Here is a 25,786-nt window from a genome sequence, read left to right on the forward strand (position 1 = left end):
GGGAAAATATATTGATGAGTTAAATGCCCTTACTACCATTTATCTCAAGTGGCTGTTCATCGTTGTGGCATCCTGAGAAAGGATTTGGATTGTCCTGTTGCCACATCCTTTTAGAAGGCCTGTCATTCTAGGAGGGGAACGTGCTTACGGTTTCCTTATTCCCAAATAAAGTGATAACTTTTCTTTAACTCTATATAGCCAACATATCCCAGGACAGTGTGTAGGACAAATCTGAAGGAGAAGTATCTGAAGAGTTGGCACATGTTTTTCATCTAAGAGCTGGGTCTGCACTGGGAGCATTTTGATGGTGCCTGTCCCTTCTATCCACTTTGCATGCACACTTAATGACTTTTCTTTCCCCAAAAGAAGAACTATTTTTATTCTCTTTTCCTTCTACCAAAGTATCTGTAACCGTGGCACATGTTTGCTGAATTTTGTCATTTCTATGATTTTGGTAATGTATTTTTCATGATTTTGACAATATTTCAGAATGATATGATTTGGAGGTTTCATCTTCATCAGCTGAAGATAATGGAACACAAAACAACAGGTTGGCTTTGGCGCTCTGGGTTGGGACTAGCCATCAAATATATGTTCAGAGTGACCTCAGTCTATTTAGTATTTTTTAATTTTAACAATTACTTGATTCTGAGTTTAGCGAAGGTATTTCTGTCTTTACAAGTGTTTCCTGATGTCATTAGAGGCTGTAGGTTTCAGAGACCACGTGTCCCTGGCCCGGATGTCCCAAGAGGGATAATTAATTGCAGTTGCTTAAGTTTGGTGCACACGTGGTTAAAGAGGAAGAAGGTGTTAACATTTCTCAAATGAGTTCTGTTTCATGTTTGTACACACATGCTCTTTTAAAAAATTCTGCTGGCATATTGTTTACGGTGGGTACTGGCAAACATCACATCTGCTTGCATCTTGCTCAGAATCTCAATAACTCTATCATTCAGCCCTGGTGCTTATTTCTCTTCTAGGCCTTTGTGGAGAGTCGATAATGCCTGCCATCTGCCACAGAGCACATCGCTACCTGCCAACAGGCAGGCTGGGGTGACCTCTGCTTCCCCAGCACTGATTAGTATTCACACGCTAGCTTATTAGGAATGACCCCACCAGGCCTCTCTGTTTCTTTGCCTTTGCAGTGGTTGGTGGCTCACCTGGCAGGCACGGCAGTGAAGGAAGCTAAAGATATAATCAGGGGATGCAGTCAGGCTTTGCAAACCAGATGGCATCCATAGTCCTGTGGCAGGGGACTGGACTGCTAGTGGAAACATTGATTCCTAATACTGTGATGGGTTGCCTCATTTTAGAAAGCACCTAAGGAAAGCATCATCAGTCTTGAGTTCAATCCACTCATGCATAATGTATTAAAGATATTTCTTAGGAGAATATCTGAAAGAAAGGTTTGACTCTTTTATTAAAGATACATTTAATTGGAAGGAGGTTCTTAATATGACATGTTAAAAAAGGAGGGAGCAGATAAATTCAAGCCTTAAAAAACTGGACAAACCACTTTCTTTTTCTCATGTTAGTGTATCTTTGAAAGAGAAATTACAAATGAGCCAGTCGATAAGCCAATAGTGAATGGACCAATATTTATACAAAACTTTCTTTTTTGCTTCTTCCTTTACAGCTCTGTGAACTGAAATTCTGTGTATTCAAACCATCATATGATTTTTCTGGTCGAAATCCAAATTTTTCTCTGCAAAAAGAAATAATCTATGTTCTTCCTGTATGTTTAGTGTTTATGTAAAAAGAAAATGGTAAGGTTTACTTACCTGCCCATTACTTAGTTGAGATTTAAAATTAAAGTCATATTTGATTTTCATTTATTTTTACATTATATTTTAAATAGGAACCTTATTTGAGAGGAGATGAGCATACCTTTCTCATTCCTGATAGTGATCTAGAACCAGATATTAGAGGTTTCACCATTCCCTAAAGTTACCATAGAACATTTGGTCTTCTAACAAAACAGATAACCGTGTGCCTGGAAAAAACCTTTCCCAATCTGGTGAAGATGTGAGTGTAAATATATTAAAGGCTGTGAGGGGTTTGTTGCTGAATCAAATCTTTTTTTTTTTTTTTGCGGCACGCGGGCCTCTCACTGTTGGGGCCTCTCCCGCTGCGGAGCACAGGCTCCGGATGCGCAGGCTCAGCGGCCATGGCTCACGGGCCCAGCCGCTTTGCGGCATGTGGGATCCTCCCGGACCAGGGCACGAACCCGTGTCCCCTGTATCGGCAGGCGGACTCCTAACCAGTGCACCACCAGGGAAGCCCCACAATAACTTTTTTAAAGTGCATATTATTGGACATATGTGCCAGGCATTGTTCTAAATGCTTTAGGTGTATTAGCTCATGTAATCTTCACAACAGGCTTGTCAGGTGGGTACTGTTATCTCTGTTTTACAGATGAGGAAACAGGCACAGACAGGTTAAGTAAATTGCCAAGGTCACACACAGATGATAAACTCAGGCATTCTGGATCCAGAGCCTGTTTTGTTATCATTATACCACTGTACACAGTATACCTAACCATGCACCTGTACTCTTAAGTCATTTGCAGGAGTAAGTTCTCTCAATTGGGAGAAATAGCCAATCATGAAAACTTCTAAATTCTCATATGCTCCTCTTACAAATTCAAAATGCAACCCAAGGAAGAGGAAATGCCTTACGTAAGTTGCAAATAGAGTTACATGTGGCTCTTCTGCACTTGTTCTCAGGCAAGAAGCCCATGCCTTTCAAAGTATATAAACAACATTCAAATAGAATGTGATTGACCAACATTAGAGTCCCCACTACTAATGAGGCACTGCTGTTTTCTTCCCTGGAGGTCTCCAGTTAACAGAATTCACCTGAGTTTCTTTTTTCTTTTTTTTTTGTCTCAGAATAAGTGGATAAGCCGCAGCCCCATGCTGCAGAGGCGGGTCTACCATTCCATGGCTGCTGTTCAAAGGAAGCTTTATGTTCTTGGAGGCAATGACCTGGACTACAATAACGACCGGGTCCTCGTGCGGCATATAGATGCCTACAACATGGACGCTGACCAGTGGACGCGTTGTAATTTTAACCTGTTGACTGGCAAGTACCTTTGATTGAGTAAATCAGGAAAAGGAGAGATTCAGGAAGTTGCCATACTTGTTATCTTAGATATCTGTAGTGCAGCTGTAAATATTAAGTGCATGGTGGTAGAACAACTTGCTTTTATTACCCAGAAAGGTGTGCATTGTTTATCTCACAAAATCGGACTCAATCAGGTGGCTGAACATCTGGTTTCTCAGGGCCTGTGTTACCTTTGTGTGTGTTTTCACGTTGCCAAGAGAGACGTGTCAGGTCCATTATTGTCTATCAGTATTCACGTAGGACCATTGGTATAAGTAGGAGGAGCCAGGCACTGAAAGAGGTAATGATTCTTTACAGGAGCAATTTATTTTTTACTTCTCACTACTTTTAGTCCTCTTATTTCTTGGGAGTGCGGGAGAATGGTCTTCATTGTTTGTCAGTGTCAAATATCGTTTCTGCCTGTATTCTCCTAAAGACAAAACCTTAGAGATGTTCCGTGCATGGGGGTTTGGCAGCACTTCTGGCCACACAGACCCACCCAAGCATTACCACGGGGTAGCACTAGGTAGAGCCCATACTCATCCCACAGGGGAATAAAATGAAAGCAGCGAACAGCTTACCCCTGACTTTTTTTTATGAAGTTGAAAACTTGTCCTCCCTTTTCGGCCTACGTGATTAAGATCCCTTCCAGGCTGCTCTAATAGGAAAATCGCAAACTCAAATGGGTGGGCTGGACTACTGCTTCAAGACATTTTAATATGCTGAGTGGGCACTCAATCACTCACAGCTGCTGCTGCGGAGGCCACAGTGGGGGCATAACCAGTGTGAGAGGTTTAGATGCTTTGTATTGAGCTCCTGTTTTTACGAAAATGATCTTTGAGGCCCACCTACAAGCACTTAACTCTAAGTTGCTGTAGTGGTACCTTGGCCCCTTGGTCCCTTGATCTGTGATTCTGTCTGCTATAGGATCCAGCTTATTTATTACCCGAGTCAATCCTGTGTCAGCCCATCAATAAAAAGAGACTATCTCACTCTCTGATGGCCTCCAGGGAAGAATATGTAGTAGTGAGTTATTCTGTCTTCCTTTTTAAGTGGGGGAGGAACCTTTCATCATTTTGGCGTGTCAGTATCTAGGGACTACCCAGGCTGGTCCCAGCTCAGGAACTTTAATATAGTCTTAAAACTGTTGTGTATGTAAAGAAAAGAAGGGTAGTAACTTTATCAATCTTTTCTGTCATTTGTCTTCATTTGGGGCACACTAGGGGCATGGCTCTGTTTTATTGGCTTGTTGCGGTTGCAGCCGTTACAAATGTAAGCACTTGCTTAAAAGCATTTGTAGTACAAGAGGTGTTTTGCATTCCTAAAATATACCATATAAACTAATGGCATACAACATAGTATAAAACTTAGTTCTATGTGGATTATTGCTGTATTTAATGCTGTGTTTACTAACTTGGCTGGCTATTAAGTGTTATGGCCAGATTCTGACCCAACACAGAGTCATTCTCTGAGAGTGGTTAATTCTTCCCTCTGAGAACTGGGAGCCAGTGATTAGTTGAGGCAGAAATCCTGTGTAATATACAAGTGTGCCACAGAGGGAAATTGTATCCCTCAGTGGCAAAAGGGTTAATGAAGACATGCAAGGAAATGGATTTATTTTTCCTCTTTTATTCACTTCTCTTTACTTTAGGCCAAAATGAATCTGGAGTTGCTGTCCATAATGAGAGAATATATTTAGTGGGTGGATATTCGATTTGGACGAACGAGCCTCTGGCTTGCATCCAGGTGAGTGGTTGAAGTTCCTTTTGGAGTTTGTTCAAGTGGTTCAGTGAGGTTATTTTTGCAATGCTGCTATTGCAGGGAGAGATGTTTACAGGTAGGAAGAAGATTGAGCTTCCTTTGTGCAGCTAGTTCAGCCACTGAACTTCATCCTGCATCCTAAAGATGCTAACTAATAAATGATGGAGCCCTGATGAAAATAAAGATGGAAATGAGCTTTGAAAACATATGTTATACTGGAAATGGGGAAAGTGGAATGCTTTTTCCTTTCTTATAAACCAAAACATCTAGAAATCTTGGTAATAGTACTTTCACATCTGCAAAACTTTACAAATGTCTCCTTTCTATACTATTTTCTTATATTCTGTATTACAATTCATTCAACAAATGCCACCTATGAAGGTGTTGTTCTTTCCTGGCAGAAGTGAGTAGTAGTAGTTTATGATTGGAAGCTTGTGTTGCTTCCCTCTTAGAACTGTTTTTACTGTGTTCCATAGGTGTCTTTAACTTATCATGTTTTCATTTTCATTTGTCTCCAGGTAATTTTTTAATTCCTCTTTGATTTCTTTAGTGATCCACTGGTTGTTGAGTAGCATGTAGGTTAGCCTCCATGGGTTGTGTTTTTTGCAGTTTTTTCTTATAGTTAATTTTTATTCTTGTAGAATTGTAGTCATAAAAAGATGCTTGATATGATTCCACTATTCTTAAATTTACCAAGGCTTGTTTTGTGGTCTAGCATGTGATCTATCATGGAGAATGTTCCATGTGCAACTGAAAAGAATGTGTATTCTGTTGCTTTTGGATGGAATGTCCTATATGTAGTTATTAGGTCCATCTGGTTTGATGCTTCATTTAAGTCCAGTGTTTCTTTATTGATTCTGTCTGGGTGATCTATTCACTGATGTAAGTGGCATGTTAAAATACCCTACTATTATTGTGTTACTGTCGTTGTCTCCCTTTATGTCTGTTAGGTGCTCCTATTTTGGGTGCATAGATATTTACAAGTGTTATATCTTCTACTTGGATTGACTTCTTGATCATTATGTAATGCCCTTCTGTGTGTCTTGTAACAGTCTTTGTTTAAACTCTATTTTGTCTGATATAAGTATTGCTACACTGGCTTTCTTTTGATTTCCATTTGTATGGAAAATCTTTTTCAATTCCCCTCACTTTCAGTGTATGTGTGTCCTTAGATATGAAGTGAGTCTCTTGTGGGCAGCATATATATAGGTCTTGTTTTTGTATCCATTCAGCCACTCTGTGTCTTTTGATTGAAGCATTTAGTGCATTTACATTTAAAGTAATTATCAATATGTATGTTCCTATTGCCATTTTGTTAATTTTGGGGGGGTTGTTTTTGTAGATCTTTCTTCCCCCTTCTTTTGTTCTCTTGTGATTTGATGACTATATTTAGTGTTATGTTTGGATTCCTTTCTCTTTTTTTCTATGTACCTATTGTAGATTTTTGATTACCATGAGGTTTATATATAGCAATCTGTGTATGTGTATATGTGTGTGTGTGTATAGTTTTAAAACATACATATGTTGTTTTAAGTTGCTGATCTCTTAATTTCAAATGCATTTTAACAACCCTGCATTTGTATTCCCCTCATGATTACTGTTTTTGACATCATGTTTTATATCAAATTGTTTTGTGTATCCCTTAACTGCTTATTGTGGATATAAATGATTTTTACTACTTTTGTGTTTTAACTTTTCTACTGGCTTTCTGTGTGGATGATTTCCTACCTTAACCGCTAGTTTACATTTACTGATGAGCTTTTTCCATTCATAATTTTCATGTTTCTAGTTGTGGCCTTTTAAGTGAAATAGAAAAGAGAAGCTCCTTTAACATTTCTTGTAAAGCTGGTTTAGTGGTGCTGAACTCTGCTAGCTTTTGCTTGTTTGTAAAACTTTTGATCTCTCCATTAATTCTGAAAGAGAGCCTTGCTGGGTGGAGTATTCCTGGTTGTAGGGTTTTCCCTTTCATCACTTTAAATATATTGTGCCAATCCCTTCTGGCCTGCAGAGTTTCTGTTAAAAAGTCAGCTTATAGCCTTATGAAAGTTCCCTTGTATACAACTTGTTGCTTTTCCCTTGCAGTTCTTAATATTCTTTCTTTAATTTTTGCCATTTTAATCAATGTATCTTGGTGTGTTCCTTTTTTGGGTTAATCCTGTATGGGAGTCTGTGCTTCCTGGATTTGGGTGACTGTTTCCTTTCCCAGATTAGGAAAGTTTTCAGCTATTATGTCTTCAAATATTTTCACAGCCCCTTTCTTTCTCTCTTCTCCTGGGACCCCTATAATGCAAATATTAGTGTGACTGATGGTGTCTCAGAGGTCTCTAAATTGTCCTCATTTATTTTTATTCTGTTTTCTGTTCAGCATCAGTGACTTCCACTACTCTGTCTTCTAGCTCACTGATTCATTCCTCTGTATCATAGAGTCTGTTGATTCCTTCTAGTGTATTTTTCATTTCAGTTATTGTATTCTTCATCTCTGGTTGTTCTTTATAGTTTCTAACTCTGTTAAAAACTTCTAACTTCTTGCTTTGTGCATTCATTCTTCTCCTAAGTTCTCTGATCATCTTTACAGTCACTACCCTGAACTCTTTCTCAGGTAGATTGCCTATCCATTTCACTTAATTCTTCTTCTGGGGTTTTATCTTGTTCCTTCATTTGGAGTATGTCCCTCTGTTGCCTCGTTTTGCCTAACTTGCATTTAAAACTTTTCTGTGTCTGGTAGGTTGGTTACAGTTCCCAGCCTTGGGTAAGTGACCTTTTGTAGGAGATGTCTTATGCATCTTGGCAGCACACACCCCTCTCATCACCAGAGCTACATGCTCTAGTGATGCCCCTATATGGGCTGCATGGGTCCTTCTTTTGTGACAGGCTGACTGCTGTGGCTCACTGGAGGATGGAGTCAGGGTCCAGAAGACCTCAGGGCTGTTGCCTGCCCACTGGTGGATGAAGCCAGATCCTGGGCCTAATGCTGGCCTACTGGTGGGCAGAACTGAGTTCTGGGAACTGGTTGCAGGGCCCAGGGGTCCCAGAGCTATTGTCCCATCACTGGTGGCTGTGGCTAGTTCCTAACACAGTTGGTTGCAGGGTCTGGGCTGTCCTGAAGCTTGTATTGGCCTGCTAATGGGCAAGGCCAGGGCCCAGCCAGTGTGAGGGCAGGATCTGGCCTGCTGGTGGAATGGCCAGTTCCACAGGCTGCAGGGCTGTGGTTGTATTGTGGCTCATGTCCACCCCTTGGTGGTTAACAGTGGTCCTGAGACTAGAGAAGGCTCACCAGAGGCTGTTGCAAGGGCCCAGGGATTTCTGGGGCTGCCCTCTGTGTCCCAACATCTCTGGGTGGAGGGCCCTAGGGGCCCCATATCTAATGTCTGTGTACTAGTTTGTAGGGCTGTGTCCTGAGCCCTCTGGTAGGCAGAGCCATGTCCGGGGAGCTCTGGGCTCAGGGAGTTTTAAGGCAGCCCTTCTGCTAATGGGTAGAGTTGTCTCTGCTCAGTTAGCTGCTTGGCCTGAGGCATCCCAGCACTGGTACCGAGTCTGTTGGGCCAGGGTAGGGCTGGGTCCTGAGGCTAATAAGGTAGAGGGAGGATTAAAAAGTGGCACTTGCCAGCACCAGTGTCCATGAGGTAGAATGAGCTCCCCAGAATGGCCGCCTCCAGTGTCTGTGTCCACAGGGTGAGCTGCGAGATCACTCCAAGATCAGTACGTAGGTCTGACCAAGGCTTCTTTCAAATTACTGCTTCTGCTCTGGGACCAGGAGTGTAAAATTTCATGTGCACCCTTTAAGAGTGAAGTCTCTATTTCCTCCAGCCCTCTGGCACTCCTGAAAGTAGGCGCTGCTGGCCTTCAAAGCCAAATGCTCTGGGGGCTCATCTTCCCAGTGTAGGACCCCTGGGCTGGGAAATCCAACACAGGGCTCAGACCCCTCACTCCTTTGGAAGAACTTCTGCAATTGTAATTACTCTCACCACTGTGGGTTGCCCACCTGTGGGTATGGAACTTGACTAAATCACAACTCCGCCTCTCTTACCCATCTTGGTGTGGTACCTTCTTTATATCTTTGGTTGTAGAAAGTCTTTTCTGGTAGGTTCCAAACTTTTTCATCAATGGTTGTTCTGCAAATAGTTGTAATTTTGGTGTGCCTGTGAGAGGAGGTGAGCTTAGGGTCTTCTACTGTACCATCTTGGCCAATCTCCAGAGGCAGTACACTCTTCGACATCAATCTTAGAAATATTATTTTTAACGTGTCTCTATTTCCTGGCTTCTGGAGTATCCAGGGTTGTTCCTTTGACTCTAATGTCTCCTCTTTCATTTCTAATTTATTTATTTTCTTCTTTGATTAGCAGTTTTATTATTATTATTTTTTATTGGGGTATAGTTATTTTACAATGTTGTTAGTTTCTACTGTACAGCGAGTAGAGTTCCCTGTGCCATACAGCAGGTTCCTATTAGTTATCTCTTTTATACATAGTAGTGTATATATGTCAATCCCAATCTCCCAATTCACCCCCCCCCCCACCGCTTTCCCCTCTTGGTGTTCATACATTTGTTCTCTACATCTGTCTCTATTTCTGCCTTGCAAACTGGTTCATCTGTGCCGTTTTTCTAGATTCCACATATATACATTAATATACGATAGCTGTTTTTCTCTTTCTGACTTAACTTCTAATTTATTTGAGTCCTCTCTTTTTTCCTTGGTAAGTCTAGCTACAGGTTTACCTATTTTGTTTATCTTTTAAAAGTGGCTTTAAGCTTTACTGACCTTTTCTATTGTCTTTTTATAGTTTCTATTTCATTTATTTCCACTCTGATCTTTGTTGTTTCCTTCCTCTACTAACTTTTGGGCTTAGTTTGTTCTTCTGTATCTAGTTCCTAGTGTAAAGTTAGGTTACTTATTTGAACTTTTTTTTCTTAATGTAGGTACCTCCATGACCTTCTCTCTTACAACAGCTTCTGCTGCATCCCATAAGTTTTAGTATGTTACATTACATTTTCATTTGCTTCAAGGTATTTTCTGATTTTTCTTTTGATTTCTTCTTTGACCCGCTGTTCAGTAACATGTTATTTAATCCTCACATATTTGTGAATTTTCCAGTTTTCTTCTTCTGATTCCTAATTTCATACCACTGTGGTCGGAAAGGATGTGTGATATGATTTCAATCTTAATAAATTTAAGACTTGTTTTGTGGCCTAACATATATCCTGGGGAGTGTTCCAGAATATATTTTCCTCAAGTGTACATGGGACATTTACAAAAACCAATCATGTACTAGGGTTAAGGCTACGAAGACTTAAAAATTAAGTATTATGTATGTAGACTATAATATCTAACCTAACTACAATACAGTTAAGTTAGAACTTAAAAAGTTAGTTAAATAAACTCCTACTTTGCTAAATAACTCATGGGTTAAAGAAGTCCTAATGGAAGTTTAAAAAATACCCAGAACTTAAGGATAATAAAAGCAATACATAGCAAAGCATGTGGGATACATATAGCATCATAAGTTAGAACATGAACCAAAAAAAACCCAAAGTAGACAGAATAATAACGATAGGAAAATAATGAAGTAGGAAACAAAAATAAAGTAGAAAAAATTATCAAAGGCACAAATTAGTTCTTTGAAAAATCCTGAAACTCTTTATGCCAGTCTTTAGTTAATTGAAGTCTACCTTGTACTAGAGTTTGGTCCTATCTTTCGGATAACAACACACAAGCAAACTATTTTCTTTCAAGGAGGGCTTCCAGTCTTTCATCTGTGCATGTATTTGTCAGTCATCACTGTCTTTGGGGTTTTTTATTTTGTTCTTTTAAGAATTACAGAACATTGAACTGAGCAACAGGCAGTGATCTGTAATGCTGGGACCCTGGTTTTTAAGTGGTTTGGGACCCTTCATTTGACTACTTACTCAGTAGAAGCAAGTCTGGGTTTATTAAAAAGATGCAAATTTTAAATATACTTATGGGTATATTTCTGCTAATTGTAATGTTCAGTTAGATGAAGGCATAGAGATCAAGATGGAATGGTCACTGATCATATACACTAATTAACGCCTCATGACTTCTGGTTGTTCCCAAACAAATCTGTCCTCAAAAGATGAAGAGGTGAGGTACATGTGTATATCTTAAACCACTGAGGATATTCTAGAGTAGCCTCAGAACTACGGTGATTCTAAAAAAGATGTGATTCTTAAATGTTTTAATCAATGCCTGTGTTAGTGGAATAAATTTCATCTCTGAGACTGGACAGTAAAATATTCTACTATATTTACTTTTTTCAAAAATTAGCATTATGAACAGTTCTGTGTTCCAGTAGTCATTTCAAAGTACCAAATCAATCAGTAATTTTGCAAATGCTGTGTTTATTCCCTTGGCTGGCACAGTAGTCTCACAAAGCACAGTTAAATTTGAAAAAGGCTTTTAAGAGCCTTTATTGTTTATAGATAATAAGTTCATATAAGCATATGGATTGTCACTTAAAGAGATGCTTGGAATGAAAGTCTTCATGGATAAGAGACTTTCATTTTAGTTATTCACAACTGGTTATGGGTTACATTACCATTCATTCTAAACTATGGTTGCACAATCTCAAATACTTGTTTTTTTGGTGACTACAGAACTATTTATTTTGGTTCACTAAAAGTAAATATGTTGATGGTTGGAGAGACTAGCTACGTGTTCAAAAGCAAGCCATTTCTCTACTACTTGCTGGAATAATATCCAACAGAGAAGAAAGATGAGAGACTGGAATAGTGTTTATGAGAAGATACTGATTAGACAGTAGAAATTCCTGAGTACCTAATCAGCAGGATGAAAATTACAGGAAAGAGAGGAGACAAGATGGTGGAGTAGAAAGATGTGAGCTCACCTCTTCTTATGGAAACACCAAAATTACAAGTAACTGCTGAACAACCACTGACAAAAAACCACTGCAACCTACCTAAAAAGTTACCCTACATCCAAAGACAAAGAAGAATCCACAACTAGATTGTAGGTGGGACGCAACTGCGATAAAATCCAATCCCATATATGCTGGGTGTAAAATAATTATGCCACATAAGTTCTTCTACAGGAGTGAAAGTCCTGAATCCCACCTCAGGCCTCCCCAGCCTGGGGATCTGGCAATGGAAGGAGGAGGCCCCAGGAAATGTGGCTTTGAAGGCCAGCAGGGTTTGACCACAGGGATTCCACAGGACCGGGGGAAACAGAAACTCCATTCTTGGAGGGCGCACACAGGGTCTTGTGCATGTCAGGACTCAGGGAAAAAGTGGTGACCTCATGAGAGACAGGGGCAGACTTACCTGCTAGTATTATATTGGAGGGTCTCCTGCAGAGGCAGGGGGCAGCTGACTCACTGCAGGGACAAGGACACTGGCAGTGGTAGTCTGGGGTGTACTCATTGCCATGAGCCCTCCTGGAGGCCTCCATTTTCTCCCCAAGACCTGGCCCCAACCAACAGTCTGTAGTTCCAATGCCGGGACGTCTCAGGACAAACAACCAACAGGGCAGGAAAACAGACCCACACATCAGCAGAGAGGCACTTAAAGTCTTCCAGAATAAACAGGTAGCTGATAAACACACCACCTGACATGGTCCATCCCACCAGAAGGACAAGACCAAGCACCAGCCACGAGTGGGTAGGTACCAGTCCATGCCACCAGGAAGTCTGTACAAGCCTCTTAGCCTCATCCACCAGAGGGCAGACAGCAGAAGCAGGAACTACAAACAGGTAGCCTGCAAAACAGAAACTGCAGTCACAGAAAGTTAGACAAAATGAGACAGTAGAGGAATATGTCCCAGATAAAGAAGCAAGATAAAACCCCAAAATAACCAAGTGAAGTGGAGGTAGGCAATCTACCTGAAGAATTCAGAGTAATGACAGTAAAGATGATCCAAGATCTCGGAAAAAAAGAGTGGAGGCACAGATCGAGACAATAACAAGAAATGTTTAACAAAGACCTAGAACTAAAGAAAAAACAAAGAGATGAACAATACAATAACTGAAATGAAAAATACACTAGAAGGAATCAATAAGAGAATAACTGAGGCAGAATGGATAAGTGAGCTGGAAGACAGAATGGTGGTAATCACTGCTACAGAACAGAATAAAGAAAATAAGAATGAAAAGAAAAGAGGACAGTCTAAGAGACGTCTGGGACAACATTAAACGCACCAACATTCACATTATAGGGGTCCCAGAAGGAGAAGAGGGAAAAAAAGGGCCTGAGAAAATATTTGAAGAGATAATAGCTGACAACGTCCCTAACATGGGACAGGAAACAGTCACCCAAACCTAGGATGTGCAGAGAGTCCCAGGCAGGATAAACCCAAGGATGAACACACTGAGACACATAGCAATAAAACTGACAAAAATTGAAGACAAAGAGAAAATATTAAAAGCAACAAGCGAAAAAGCAATGGATAACATACAAGGGAACTCCCATAAGGTTATCAGCTGATTTCTGCAGAAACTCTGCAGGCCAGAAGGAGTGGCACCATATATTTAAGGTGATGAAAGGGAAGAACCTACAACCAAGAATACTCTAACCAGCGAAGCTCGCATTCAGATTCAACAGAGAAATCAAAAGCTTTACAGAGAAGCAAAAGCTAAGAGAATTCAGCACCACCAGACCAGCTTTGTCACCAACGCTAAAGGAAATTCTCTAGGTGGAAAAGAAAAGGCCACAACTAGAAACAAGAAAACTACGAGTGGGAAAGCTCACCGGTAAAGGCAAACATACAGTAAAGGTAGGAAATCATCTGCACACAAATACGATATCAAAACCAGAAACTGTGAGAAGAGGAGAGCACAAAAGCAGGATATTCATTTGAAATTAAAAGACCAGCAACTTAAAACAATCTTGTTTATATATAGATGGCTATATCAAAACCTCATGGTAACTGCCAACCAAAAATCTACAATACATGCACACACAAAAAAGAAAAAGGAATCCAAACAAAACCCTGAAGTTAGTCATCAAATCACAAGAGAAGAGAGCAAAAGAAGAAGGGAAGAAAAAAGACCTACAAAAACAAATCCAAAACAATTAACAAAATGGCAGTAAGAACATATGTATTGTACAGGGTTCAAGATGGCGGAGTAGAAGGATGTGCTCTCACTCCCTCTTGTAAGAGCACCGGAATCACAACTAACTGCTGAACAGTCGTCGACAGGAAGACACTGGAACTCACCAAAAAAGATACCTCACATCCAACGACAAAGGAGAAGCCGCAATGAGATGGTAGGATGGGCACAATGACAATAAAATCAAATCCCATAACTGCTGGGTGGGTGACTCACAAACTGGAGAACACTTACACCACAGAAGTCCACCCACGGGAGTGAAGGTTCTGAGTCCCAGGTCAGGCTGCCCAACCTGGGTGTCCCGCAACGGGAAGAGGAATTGCTAGAGAATCGGACTTTCAAGGATAGTGGGATTTGATTGCAGGACTTCGACAGGAATGGGGGAAACAAAGACTCCACTCTTGGAGGGCACACACAAAGTAGTGTGCGCATCGGGACCCAGGGGAAGTAGCAGTGACCCCACAGGAGACTGAACCAGACCTACCTTCTAGTGTTGGAGGGTATCCTGCAGAGGCGGGGGGTAGCTGTGTCTCACCATAAGGACAGGGAAACTGGCAGCAGAAGTTCTGGAAGTACTCCTTGGTGTGAGCACTCCCAGATGCCACCATTAGCCCCAACAAAGAGCCCAGGTAGGCTCCAGTGTTGAGTCGCCCCAGGCCAAACCAACAGGGAGGGAACCCAGCCCCACCCATCAGCAGACAAGCGAATTAAAGTTTTACTGAGCTCTGCCCACCAGAGCAACACCCAGTTCTACCCACCACCAGTCCCTCCCATCAGGGAACCGGCACAAGCCTCTTAGATAGCCTCATCCACCAGAGGGCAGACAGCAGGAGCAAGAACAACTACCATCCTGCAGCCTGCGGAACAAAAACCACACTCACAGAAAGATAGACAAGATGAAAAGGCAGAGGGCTATGTACCAGATGAAGGAACAAGATAAACCCCCCAAAAAACAACTAAATAAAGTGGAGATAGGCAACCTTCCAGAAAAAGAATTCAGAATAATCATAGTGAAGATGATCCAGAACCTTGGAAGAAGAATGGAGGCAAAGATCGGGAAGATGCAAGAAATGCTTAACAAATACCTAGAAGAATTAAAGAACGAACAAACAGAGATGAACAATACAATAACTAAAATGAAAAACACACTAGAAGGAATCAATAGCAGAATAACTGAGGCAGAAGAACGGATAAATGACCTGGAAGACAGAATGGTGGAATTCACTGCTGTGGAACAGAATAAAGAAAAAAGAATGAAAAGAAATGAAGACAGCCTAAGAGACCTCTGGGACAACATTGTATGCACCAACATTCGCATTATAGGGGTCCCAGAAGGAGAAGATAGAGAGAAAGGACCCGAGAAAATATTTGAAGAGATTATAGTCGAAAACTTCCCTAATATGGGAAAAGAAATAGCCACCCAAGTCCAGGAAGCACCGAGAGTCCCATACAGGATAAACCCAAGGAGAAACACGCCAGGACACATAGTAATCAAATGGCAAAAGTAAAAGACAAAGAAAAATTATTGAAAGCAGCAAGGGAAAAATGACAAATAACATACAAGGGAACTCCCATAAGGTTAACAGCTGATTTCTCAGCAGAAAATCTACAAGCCAGAGGGAGTGGCAGAATCCAACAACACATTAAAAGGACCATACAGCATGATCAAGTGGGATTTATCTCAGGGATGCAAGGATTCTTCAATATATGCAAATCAATCAATGTGATACACCATTTTAAAAAACTAAAGAATAAAAACCATATGATCATCTCAATCGATGCAGAAAAAGCTTTTGATAAAATTCAACACCCATTTATAATAAAAACTCTCCAGAAAGTGGGCATAGAGGGAACCTACCTCAACATAATAAAGGCCATATATGACAAATCCACAGCAAACATCATTCTCAATGGTGAAAAACTGAAAGCATTTCCTCTAAGGTCAGGAAAAAGACAAGGATGTCCACTTTCACCACTATTATTCAGCATAGTTTTGGAAGTCCTAGCCACATCAATCAGAGAAGAAAAAGAAATAAAAGGAATACAAATTGGAAAAGAAGAAGTAAAACTGTCACTCTTTGCAGATGACACGATATTATACATAGAGAATCCTAAAGATGCCACCAGAAAACTACTAGAGCTAATCAATGAATTTGGTAAAGTTGCAGGATACAAAATTAATGTACAGAAATCTCTTGCATCCTATACACTAACGATGAAAGATCAGAAAGTGAAATTAAGGAAACAACCCCATTCACCACTGCAACAAAAAGAATAAAATACCTAGGAATAAACCCTCCTAAGGAGGTAGAAGACCTGTACTCAGGAAACTATAAGACACTGATGAAGGACATAAAAAATGACACAAACAGATGGAGAGATATACCATGTTCTTGGATTGGAAGAATCAATATTGTGAAAATGACTATACTACCCAAAGCAATCTACAGATTCAATGCAATCCCTATCAAATTAGCAGTGGCATTTTTTACAGAGCTAGAAGAAAAAAATCTTAAAATTTGTATGGAGACACAAAAGACCCCGAATAGTCAAAGCAGTCTTGAGGGAAAAAAATGGAGCTGGAGGAATCAGACTCCCTGACTTCAGACTATACTACAAAGCTACAGTAATCAAGACAATATGGTACTGGCACAATAACAGAAATACAGATCAATGGAACAGGATAGAAAGCCCAGAGATAAACCCACGCACCTATGGTCAACTAATCTATGACAAAGGAAGCAAGGATATACAATGGAGAAAAGACAGTCTGAAAAAAATGGACAGCTACATGTAAAAGAATGAAATTAGGACACTCCCTAACACCACACACAAAAACAAACTCAAAATGGAATAGAGACCTAAATGCAACTGGACACTATAAAACTCTTAGAGGAAAATATATGAAGAACACTCTTTGGCATAAGTCACATCAAGATTGTTTTTGATCCACCTCCTAGAGTAATGGAAATAAAACCAAAATTAAACAAATGGGACCTAATGAAACTTAAAAGCTTTTGCAAAGCAAAAGAAACTACAAAGGCGAAAAGACAATCCCCAGAATGGGAGAAAATATTTGCAAACGAATCAACGGACAAAGGATTAATCTCCAAAATATATAAACAGATCATGCAGCTCAATATTAAAAAAACAAACAACCCAATCCAAAAATGGGCAGAAGACCTAAATAGACATTTCTCCAAAGAGGACATAAAGATGGCTGAGAAGCACATGAAAAGCTGCTCAACATCACTAATTATTAGAGAAATGCAAATCAAAACTACAATGAGGTATCACCTCACACCAGTCAGAATGGGCATCATCAGAAAATCTACAAACAACAAATCCTGGAGAGGGTGTAGTGAAAAGGGAACCCTCTTGCACTGTTGGTGGGAATGTAAAGTGATACGGCCACTATGGAGAACAATATGGAAGGAAGTTCCTTAAAAAACTAAAAACAGAACTACCATATGACCCAGCAATCCCACTACTGGGCATATACCCAGAGAAAACCATAATTCAAAAAGACACATGCACCCCAATGTTCATTGCAGCACTATTTACAATAGCCAGGTCATAGAAGCAACCTAAATGCCCATCGACAGATGAATGGACAAAGAAGATGTGGTATATATATACAATGGAATATTACTCCACCATAAAAAGGAATGAAATTGCGTCATTTGTAGAGACGTGGATGGATCTAGAGACTGTCATACAGAATGAAGTAAGTCAGAAAGAGAAAAACAAACATGGTATATTAACGCATACGTGTGGAATCTAGAAAAATGGTACAGATGAACCAGTTTGCAGGGCAGAAACTGAGACACAGATGTAGAGAACAAACGTATGGACACACCCAGGGGGAAAAGTGGTGGGGGGTGGTGGTGTGATGAATTTGGAGATTGGGATTGACATGTATACACTGATGTGTATAAAATGGATGACTAAAAAGAACCTGTTGTATAAAGAAATAAAATTGAAAAAAATACATATATATCAATGATTACCTTAAGTGTAATTAGATGCTCCACCCAAAAGACACAGATTGACTAATGGATACAAAAACAAAACCCATATATATGCTGTCTCAAGAGACCTTCTTCAGATCTAGGGACACATGTAGACTGAACGTAAGAGGATGCAAAAATGTATTCCATGCAAATGCAACTCAAAAGAAAGCTGGAGGGCTTCCCTGGTGGCGCAGTGGTTGAGAGTGCGCCTTCTGATGCAGGGGATACGGGTTTGTGCCCCGGTCTGGGAAGATCCCACATGCCGCGGAGTGGCTAGCCCCGTGAGCCATGGATGCTGAGCCTGCGTGTCCAGAGCCTGTCCGCAATGGGAGAGGCCACAACAGTGAGAGGCCCTCATACCGCCAAAAAAAAAAAAAGAAAGGTGGAGTAGCAGTACTCATATCACACAAAATACACTTTAAGATAAAGATTGTTACAGGAGACAAAGAAGGACACTACATAATGATGAAGGGATCAATGCAAGAAAAAGATATAGCAACTGTAAATATATATGCACCCAACATAGGAGCGCCTCAACTTATAAGGCAAATACTAACAGCCATAAAAAGGGAAATCAACAATAATACTGGGAGACTTTCACACCCCACTTTCATCAACTGACACATTATCCACGCAGAAAATCAATAAGGAAAACACAGGTTTAAATGACACATTAGATCAGATGCACTTAATTGATATTTATAGAGCATTCCATCCAAAAGCAGCAGAGTACACATTCTTTTCAAGTGCACATGGAACACTCTCCAGGATTGAGCACATGCTGGGCCAGAAAACGAGCCTTGGTAAATTCAAGAAAATTGAAATCATATCAAGCATCTTCTCTGACCACAACACTATGAAATTAGAAATCAACTACAAGAAAAAAAAACTGTGAAAACCACAAATATGTGGAAACTAAACAATATGCTACTAAACAACCAATGGATCACTGAAGAAATCAAAGAGGAAATAAAAAAATACCTAGAGACAAATGAAAATGAAAACATGATGATCCAAAACCTATGGGACACAGCAAAAGCACTTCTAAGAGGGAAGTTTATAGCGATACAAGAAAAAAATCTCAAATAAACAACTTAGTCTTACACCTAAAGCAACTAGAGAAAGAAAAACAAAACCCAAGCTTAGTAGAAGGAAAGGAATCATAAAGATCAAAGCAGAAATAAATGAAATAGAGATGAAGAAAACAACAGAAAAGATCAGTGAATCTAAAAGCTGGGTTTTTTTAAAAGATAAAGTTGAAAAACTTTAGCTAGACTCATCAAGAAAAAGAGGGAAAGGGCTCAAATCAATAAAATTAGAAATGAAAAATTTACAGTGGGCACCTCAGAAATACAAAGGATCAAAAGAGATTACTACAGGCAGCTATGTGTCAATAAAATAGATAACCTAGAAGAAATGGACAAACTCTTAGAAATGTACAACCTCCCAAAACTAGACCAGAAAGAAATAGAAAATATGAACAGACCAATCCAAAGTACTGCAATTGAAACTGTGATTTAAAAACTCCCAACAGAAGTCCAGGACCAGAGAGCTTCACAGGTGAATTCTACCAAACATTTAGAGAAGAGTTAACACCTATCCTTCTGAAACTATTCCAAAAAAATCTCAGTGGAAGGAACACTCCCAAGTTCATTCTACGAGGCCACCATCACCCTGATACCAAAACCAGGTAAAGTTATCACAAAAAATAGAAAATTACAGGCCAATATCACTGATGAACATAGATGCAAAAATCCTCAACAAAATACTAACAAATCAAATCAAACAATACATTAAAAGGATCATACACCATGATCAAATGTACATCATGATTTACTCCAGGGATGCAAGCATTCTTCAATATATGCAAATCAATCAGTGTAATACAGCACATCAACAAACTGAATAAAAACCATATGATCATCTCTATAGATGCAGAAAAAGCTTCTGACAAAATTCAACACCCGTTTATGATAAAAACTCTCCAGAAAGTGGGCATAGAGGGAACATACCTCAACATAATAGAGGCCATATTTGACCAACCTACAGCTAACATCATGCTCAACTGTGAAAAGCTGAAAGCATTTCCTCTAAGATCAGGAACAGGACAAGGATGCCCACTTTTTTTTTTTTTACATCTTTATTGGAGTATAATTGCTTCACAATGGTGTGTTAGCTTCTGCTTTATAACAAAGTGAATCAGTTATACATATACATATGTTCCCATATCTCTTCCCTCTTGCGTCTCCCTCCCTCCCACCCTCCGTATCCCAGCCCTCCAGGCGGTCACAAAGCACCGAGCTGATCTCCCTGTGCTATGCAGCTGTTTCCCAATAGCTATCTACCTTACATTTGGTAGTGTATATATGTCCATGCCTCTCTCTCGCTTTGGAGATGGAAACAACCTAAGTGTCCATCATCGGATGAATGGATAAAGAATATGTGGCACATATATACAATGGAATATTACTCAGCCAAAAAAGAAACAAAATTGAGCTATTTGTAATGAGGTGGATAGACCTAGAGTCTGTCACACAGAGTGAAGTCAGTCAGAAAGAGAAAGACAAATACCGTATGCTAACACATATATATGGAATTTAAGAAAAAACAATATCATGAAGAACCTAGGGGTAAGACAGGAATAAAGACACAGACCTACTAGAGAATGGACTTGAGGATATGGGGAGGGGGAAGGGTAAGCTGTGACAAAGCAAGAGAAGGATGCCCACTCTTGCCACTATTAGTCAACATAGTTTTGGAAATACCAGCCATGGCATTCAGAGAAGAAAAAGAAATAAAAGGAATCCAAATTGGAAAAGAAGTAAAACTGTCACTGTTTGCAGATGACATGATATTATACATAGAAAATCTAAAGATGCTACCAGAAAACTACAAGAGCTCATCAATGAAATGGGTAAAGTTGCAGGATACCAAATTAATACACAGAAATTGCTTGCATTCCTATACACTAACAATGAAAGATCAGAAAGAGAAATTAAAAAAACAATCCATTTACCATAGCATCAAAAAGAATAAAACACCTAGGAATAAGCCTACCTAAGGAGGCAATAGACCTGCACTCTAAAAACTATAAGATGCTGATAAAAGAAATCAAAGATAACACAAACAGATGGAAAAATATACTATGTTCTTGGATTGGAACAATTAATATTGTCAAAATGACTGTACTACCGAAGGCAATCTACAGGTTCAATGCAATCTCTATCAAATTACCAATGGTACTCGTCACAGAACTAGAACAAAAAATCTTAAAATTTGCATGGAGACACAAAAGACCCCAAATAGCCAAAGCAATCTTGAGAAAGAAAAATGGAGCTGGAGGAATCAGGTTCCCTGACTTCAGACTGTACTACAAAGCTACAGTTCAAAACAGTATGGTAGTGGCACAAAAGCAAATATAGATCCATGGAACAGGATAAAAAGCCCAGAAATAAACCCACGAACCTATGGTCAATTAATATATGATAAAGGTGGCAAGAATATACAATGGAGAAAGGACATTCTCTTCAATAAATGGTGCTGGGAAAACTGGACAGCTACATGCAAAAAAAAAAAAAAAGAAATTAGAATATTCTTTAACACCATACACAAAAATAAACTCAAAATGGATTAAAGACCTAAATGTAAGACTCGAGACTGTAAAACTCTTAGAGGAAAACATAGGCAGAACACTCTTTTACATAAATCACTGCAATAGCTTTTTTGATCCGTCTCCTAGAGTAATGGAAATAAACACAAACAAATGGAACCTAGTTAAACTCAAAAGCTTTTGCACAGCAAAGGAAACCATAAACAAAACGAAAAGACAACCCATAGAAGGGGAGAAAATATTTGCAAATGATGTGGCCAACAAGGGGTTAATCTCCAAAATTTTCAAACAGCTCATGTGGTTCAATATCAAAAAACAAACAACCCAATCAAAAAATGAGCAGAAGGGGCTTCCCTGGTGGCGCAGTGGTTGAAAGTCCGCCTGCTGATGCAGGGGACACGGGTTCGTGCCCTGGTCCGGGAAGCCCCCACGTGCCGCAGAGCGGCTGGGCCCGTGAGCCATGGCCGCTGAGCCTGAGCGCCCGGAGCCTGTGCCCTGCAGCGGGAGAAGCCACAACAGTGAGAGGCCCGCGTACTGCAAAAAAAAAAAAGGGCAGAAGACCTAAATAGACATTTCTCCAAAGAAGACATACAGATGGCCAAGAGGTACATGAAAAGATGCTTAACATCGCAAATTATTAGAGAAATGTAAGTCAAAACTACACTGAGATATCACCTTCCACCAGTCAGAATGGCCATCATCAAAAAATCTAGAAACAATAAATGCTGGAAAGGGTGTGGAGAAAAGGGAACCCTCCTACACCGTTGGTGGGAGTGTAAATTGATACAACCACTATGGAGAACAGTATTGAGGCTCCTTAAAAAACTAAAAATAGAGCTGCCATGTGATCCGGCAATCCCACTCCTGGGCATAAATCTGGAGAAAAACATGGTTCGAAGGGATACATGCCCCCATTATTCACTGCAGTACCGTTTATGATAGCCAAGACATGGAAACAACCTAAATGTTCATTTGACAGTTGAATGGATAAAGATGTGGTACATATATACAATGGTATATTACTCAGCCATTAAAAAGAATGAAATAATGCCATTTGCAGCAACATGGATGGACCTGGAGACTATCATACTAAGTGAAGTAAGTCAGACAGAGAAAGACAAATATATGATATCGCTTATATGTGGAACCTAAAAAAAATGATGCAAATGAACTTATTTACAGAACAAAAACAGACTCACAGAGTACAAACTTACGGTCACCAGGGACGAAGGGTGAGGGGAGGGATAGATTGGGAGTTTAGGACTGATATGTCCACACTGCTATATTTAAAACAGATAACCAACAAGGACCTACTGTATAGCACAGGGAACTTTGCTCAAGTCTGTAAGAACCTAAATGGGAAAAGAATTTGATAAATAATAGATATGTGTATATGTATAACTGAATCACTTTGCTGTACACCTGAAACTAACACATTGTTAATCAACTATAACTCCAATATAAAATAAAAATTAAAAAAAATATTTTAAGCTCCAAAGCATTGAATAAATTCTGAGATGTGATTTGTGAGGAAAAAATAAAAAAGAAAGAAAATTACAGGTCAGAGCGGTGGGGAAAATAGTATAGATGTTAAAAATATCAAAGTTTAAATTTTTCATAAGTCACAAATCTATAGTATTCTTGGATTCTAAGTGCACTGCTGGCTAAGATTAATGAAGGTCACACTTAAATAGTTCACACATTGGTCTGTTAACATCCAGAAGGACTAAAGTAATTTTCTTTGGTCTTGAAAATACCAGCCAATAACCTCTCTCATTAGACTGACCCTTCTGGATTCCAATCAAAGCTTATTTAACTGTCATTTGTAGGATTCAGCCACAAGCCTGTCAAGTGTTGACAAAGCATACTGTTCTGTTTTTTTTCTACTACTTGATTTAGCCCAGACTATTTGGTCCATTTCAAGGGCAACCCAAATAAGAGAAAGGCTGAGGTGCTCTTAAATTAATACTTGTTCAAAGATGGAGATTTGGACTTGTTAGTAATACTGACCCATGTAAAATATTAAAAAATAGATTCCTGAGTAAAGTCAGGTGCTCTTCTTTATTCAGTGGGTGTGTAAGCAAACATCTGGCACAGAGGTTGACTCTAATCTGGACGCTGTGGATGACAAGCAGCAGGTAAAGGAACAGCTGCCTAAGTGTGCAAGTGATTAGTCTGTGTTGCCAGATCACCTCCACTGCTCTTCATTTATGATTACTTCTTTTTGGCTGGAGGATATGCTGCCAAGCTGGCACCTCCTCCTCCCAAATTCCTTCTTTCTGCCAGTTTACAGGAGAGTGTTTTGGAGGAAAACTGCCAACACTTCCTTTCACATCTTACAGGTTAAATAAATTGCATCTGCTTAACACACACAGCCTCTGTTGGCCCAGGGAACCAGACAAGCTGTTTGGACAGTGACCTCAACTGATATTTTGTGTTCTAGAAATGTATTCAGTTGAGGAGGGGATATCACGAATGGCATGAAAACCTTGCTCTTTCTTGGGTTGCAACCTTGAGCCCAAGTACTGGCTCCACCACCACTAACTAGCTGTGTGATCCTGAGCAAGTCATTGAACATTCTTTGTATCTCAATTTTCTTCTCTGTAACCTGAACAATAATCTTATTTGAGGTAAATATTGAAAGACCTCTACTTCCTTATTTATTGAAATACTAGTCAAAATCCCATTGTAATTTTCCTTTTTCTCACAGGGTGGGGGAGTAATACTTGTCAAATTGATCTTGAAGTTTCTCCAGGAAAGGAAAAATACAAGAAGAACCAAGAAATGCTTGAAAATGAATGGGGGAGACATGCCCTACCCAGTCAAAATAACTAAATGTGGTACTGCGGGAAGGTACATAAATCAATGAAAGAGAGAACAAAGAAAAATCTATATGTTGCATATACTAGAGCTATTTAAAATTAATAGTGACAGGGCATATTGTTCAATAAATGGGATGGGACAGCTAAATGTCCATTTGGGAAAAAAAGCTACAAGGTTTGGTATTTTATTCTAGGCTTTAGTGATTTCCTCCTTCATGAGCTTGGATCCCCAAATCTCAAGGGCTTCTTTCATCTAAAATAATGCATTATTACATTAAAGGCTTAAGAATTATCCACTTAGAGCAGGACTTCCCTGGTGGCTCAGTGGTTAAGAATCCACCTGCCAATGCAGGGGACACAGGTTTGTTCCCACATGCTGTGGAGCAACTAAGCCCATGCACCACAACTACTGAGCCTGTGCTCTAGAGCCCGTGAGCCACAACTACTGAGCCCGCATGCCACAACTACTGAAGCCCACACGCCTAGAGCCCGTGCTCCGCAACAAACAAGATAAGCCACCACAATGAGAAGCCTGCGCACCGTAACAAAGAGTAGGCCCCACTTGCCGTAACTAGAGGAAGCCTGCGTGCAGCAACGAAGACCCAACGCAGCCAAAAATAAATAAATTAATAAATTAATTAAAAAAAAGAATTATCTACTTAGGTGACAGATGAAGGCATAAGAGTGGACAGGATCATTGAAGAAGAGTACCAAGGGGTCTGTGGTTGGAATATTGGGGCATACCTACATTTAGGATGGGGATGGAAGTAGTGGACCAAAGGTGGCCTGCGTCAATGACCAACTTATTTTTTTAAGGTCATAGAACCCAAGGGAGGAAAGGTTTTAAACAAAGGTAGCTCGGTCGGTGCTCTGTGGTGACCTAGACGGGTGGGATGCAGGGGGAGGGAGGTCCAAGAGGGAGGGGATATATGTATACATACAGCTGATTCGCCTCGGTGTACAGCAGAAACTAACACAACATTGTAAAGCAATTATACTCCAATAAAAAATTAATTAAAAAAAATGAAGGTTGAGAAAGGTCATATGAAAAGAGGTTAAGATGACTGAAGGCTGGAAGGAACATTATGGGTTAGACACGTAGGACATGACCAGCTTTCCTCGAGAAAGAATTTTCCTAGTAGTAAGGTTAAACCAGGGGCTTCCCTGGTGGCGCAGTGGTTGGGAGTCCGCCTGCCGATGCAGGGGACAAGGGTTCGTGCCCCGGTCCGGGAAGATCCCACATGCCGCGGAGTGGCTGGGCCCGTGAGCCATGGCCACTGAGCCTGCGCATCCGGAGCCTGTGCTCCACAACGGGAGAGGCCACAACAGTGAGAGGCTCGCTTTCCGCAAAAAAAAAAAAAAAAAAAAAAAAAAAAAAAAAAAAAAAAAAAAAAA

At 40.0% G+C, this 25,786-nt stretch overlaps 1 protein-coding gene across 5 annotated transcripts in view; it reads left to right on the plus strand.

Annotated features, from left to right (window-relative positions):
• The window catches only part of KLHL32 (kelch like family member 32), a 235,811-nt gene that overhangs the window by 207,621 nt on the left and 2,404 nt on the right, over positions 1–25,786 (plus strand). For all 5 annotated transcript variants that reach the window (XM_007467190.1, XM_007467191.1, XM_007467193.1 and 2 more), the window contains 2 exons: positions 2,892–3,084; positions 4,757–4,851. In XM_007467190.1, coding sequence (XP_007467252.1) covers positions 2,892–3,084; positions 4,757–4,851 — 288 coding nt within the window. The remainder of the gene's footprint in view (positions 1–2,891; positions 3,085–4,756; positions 4,852–25,786) is intronic.

This window comes from Lipotes vexillifer, unplaced genomic scaffold (genome assembly GCF_000442215.2).
Source record: "Lipotes vexillifer unplaced genomic scaffold, Lipotes_vexillifer_v1.1 scaffold185, whole genome shotgun sequence".
Taxonomy (NCBI): Eukaryota; Metazoa; Chordata; class Mammalia; order Artiodactyla; family Lipotidae; genus Lipotes; species Lipotes vexillifer.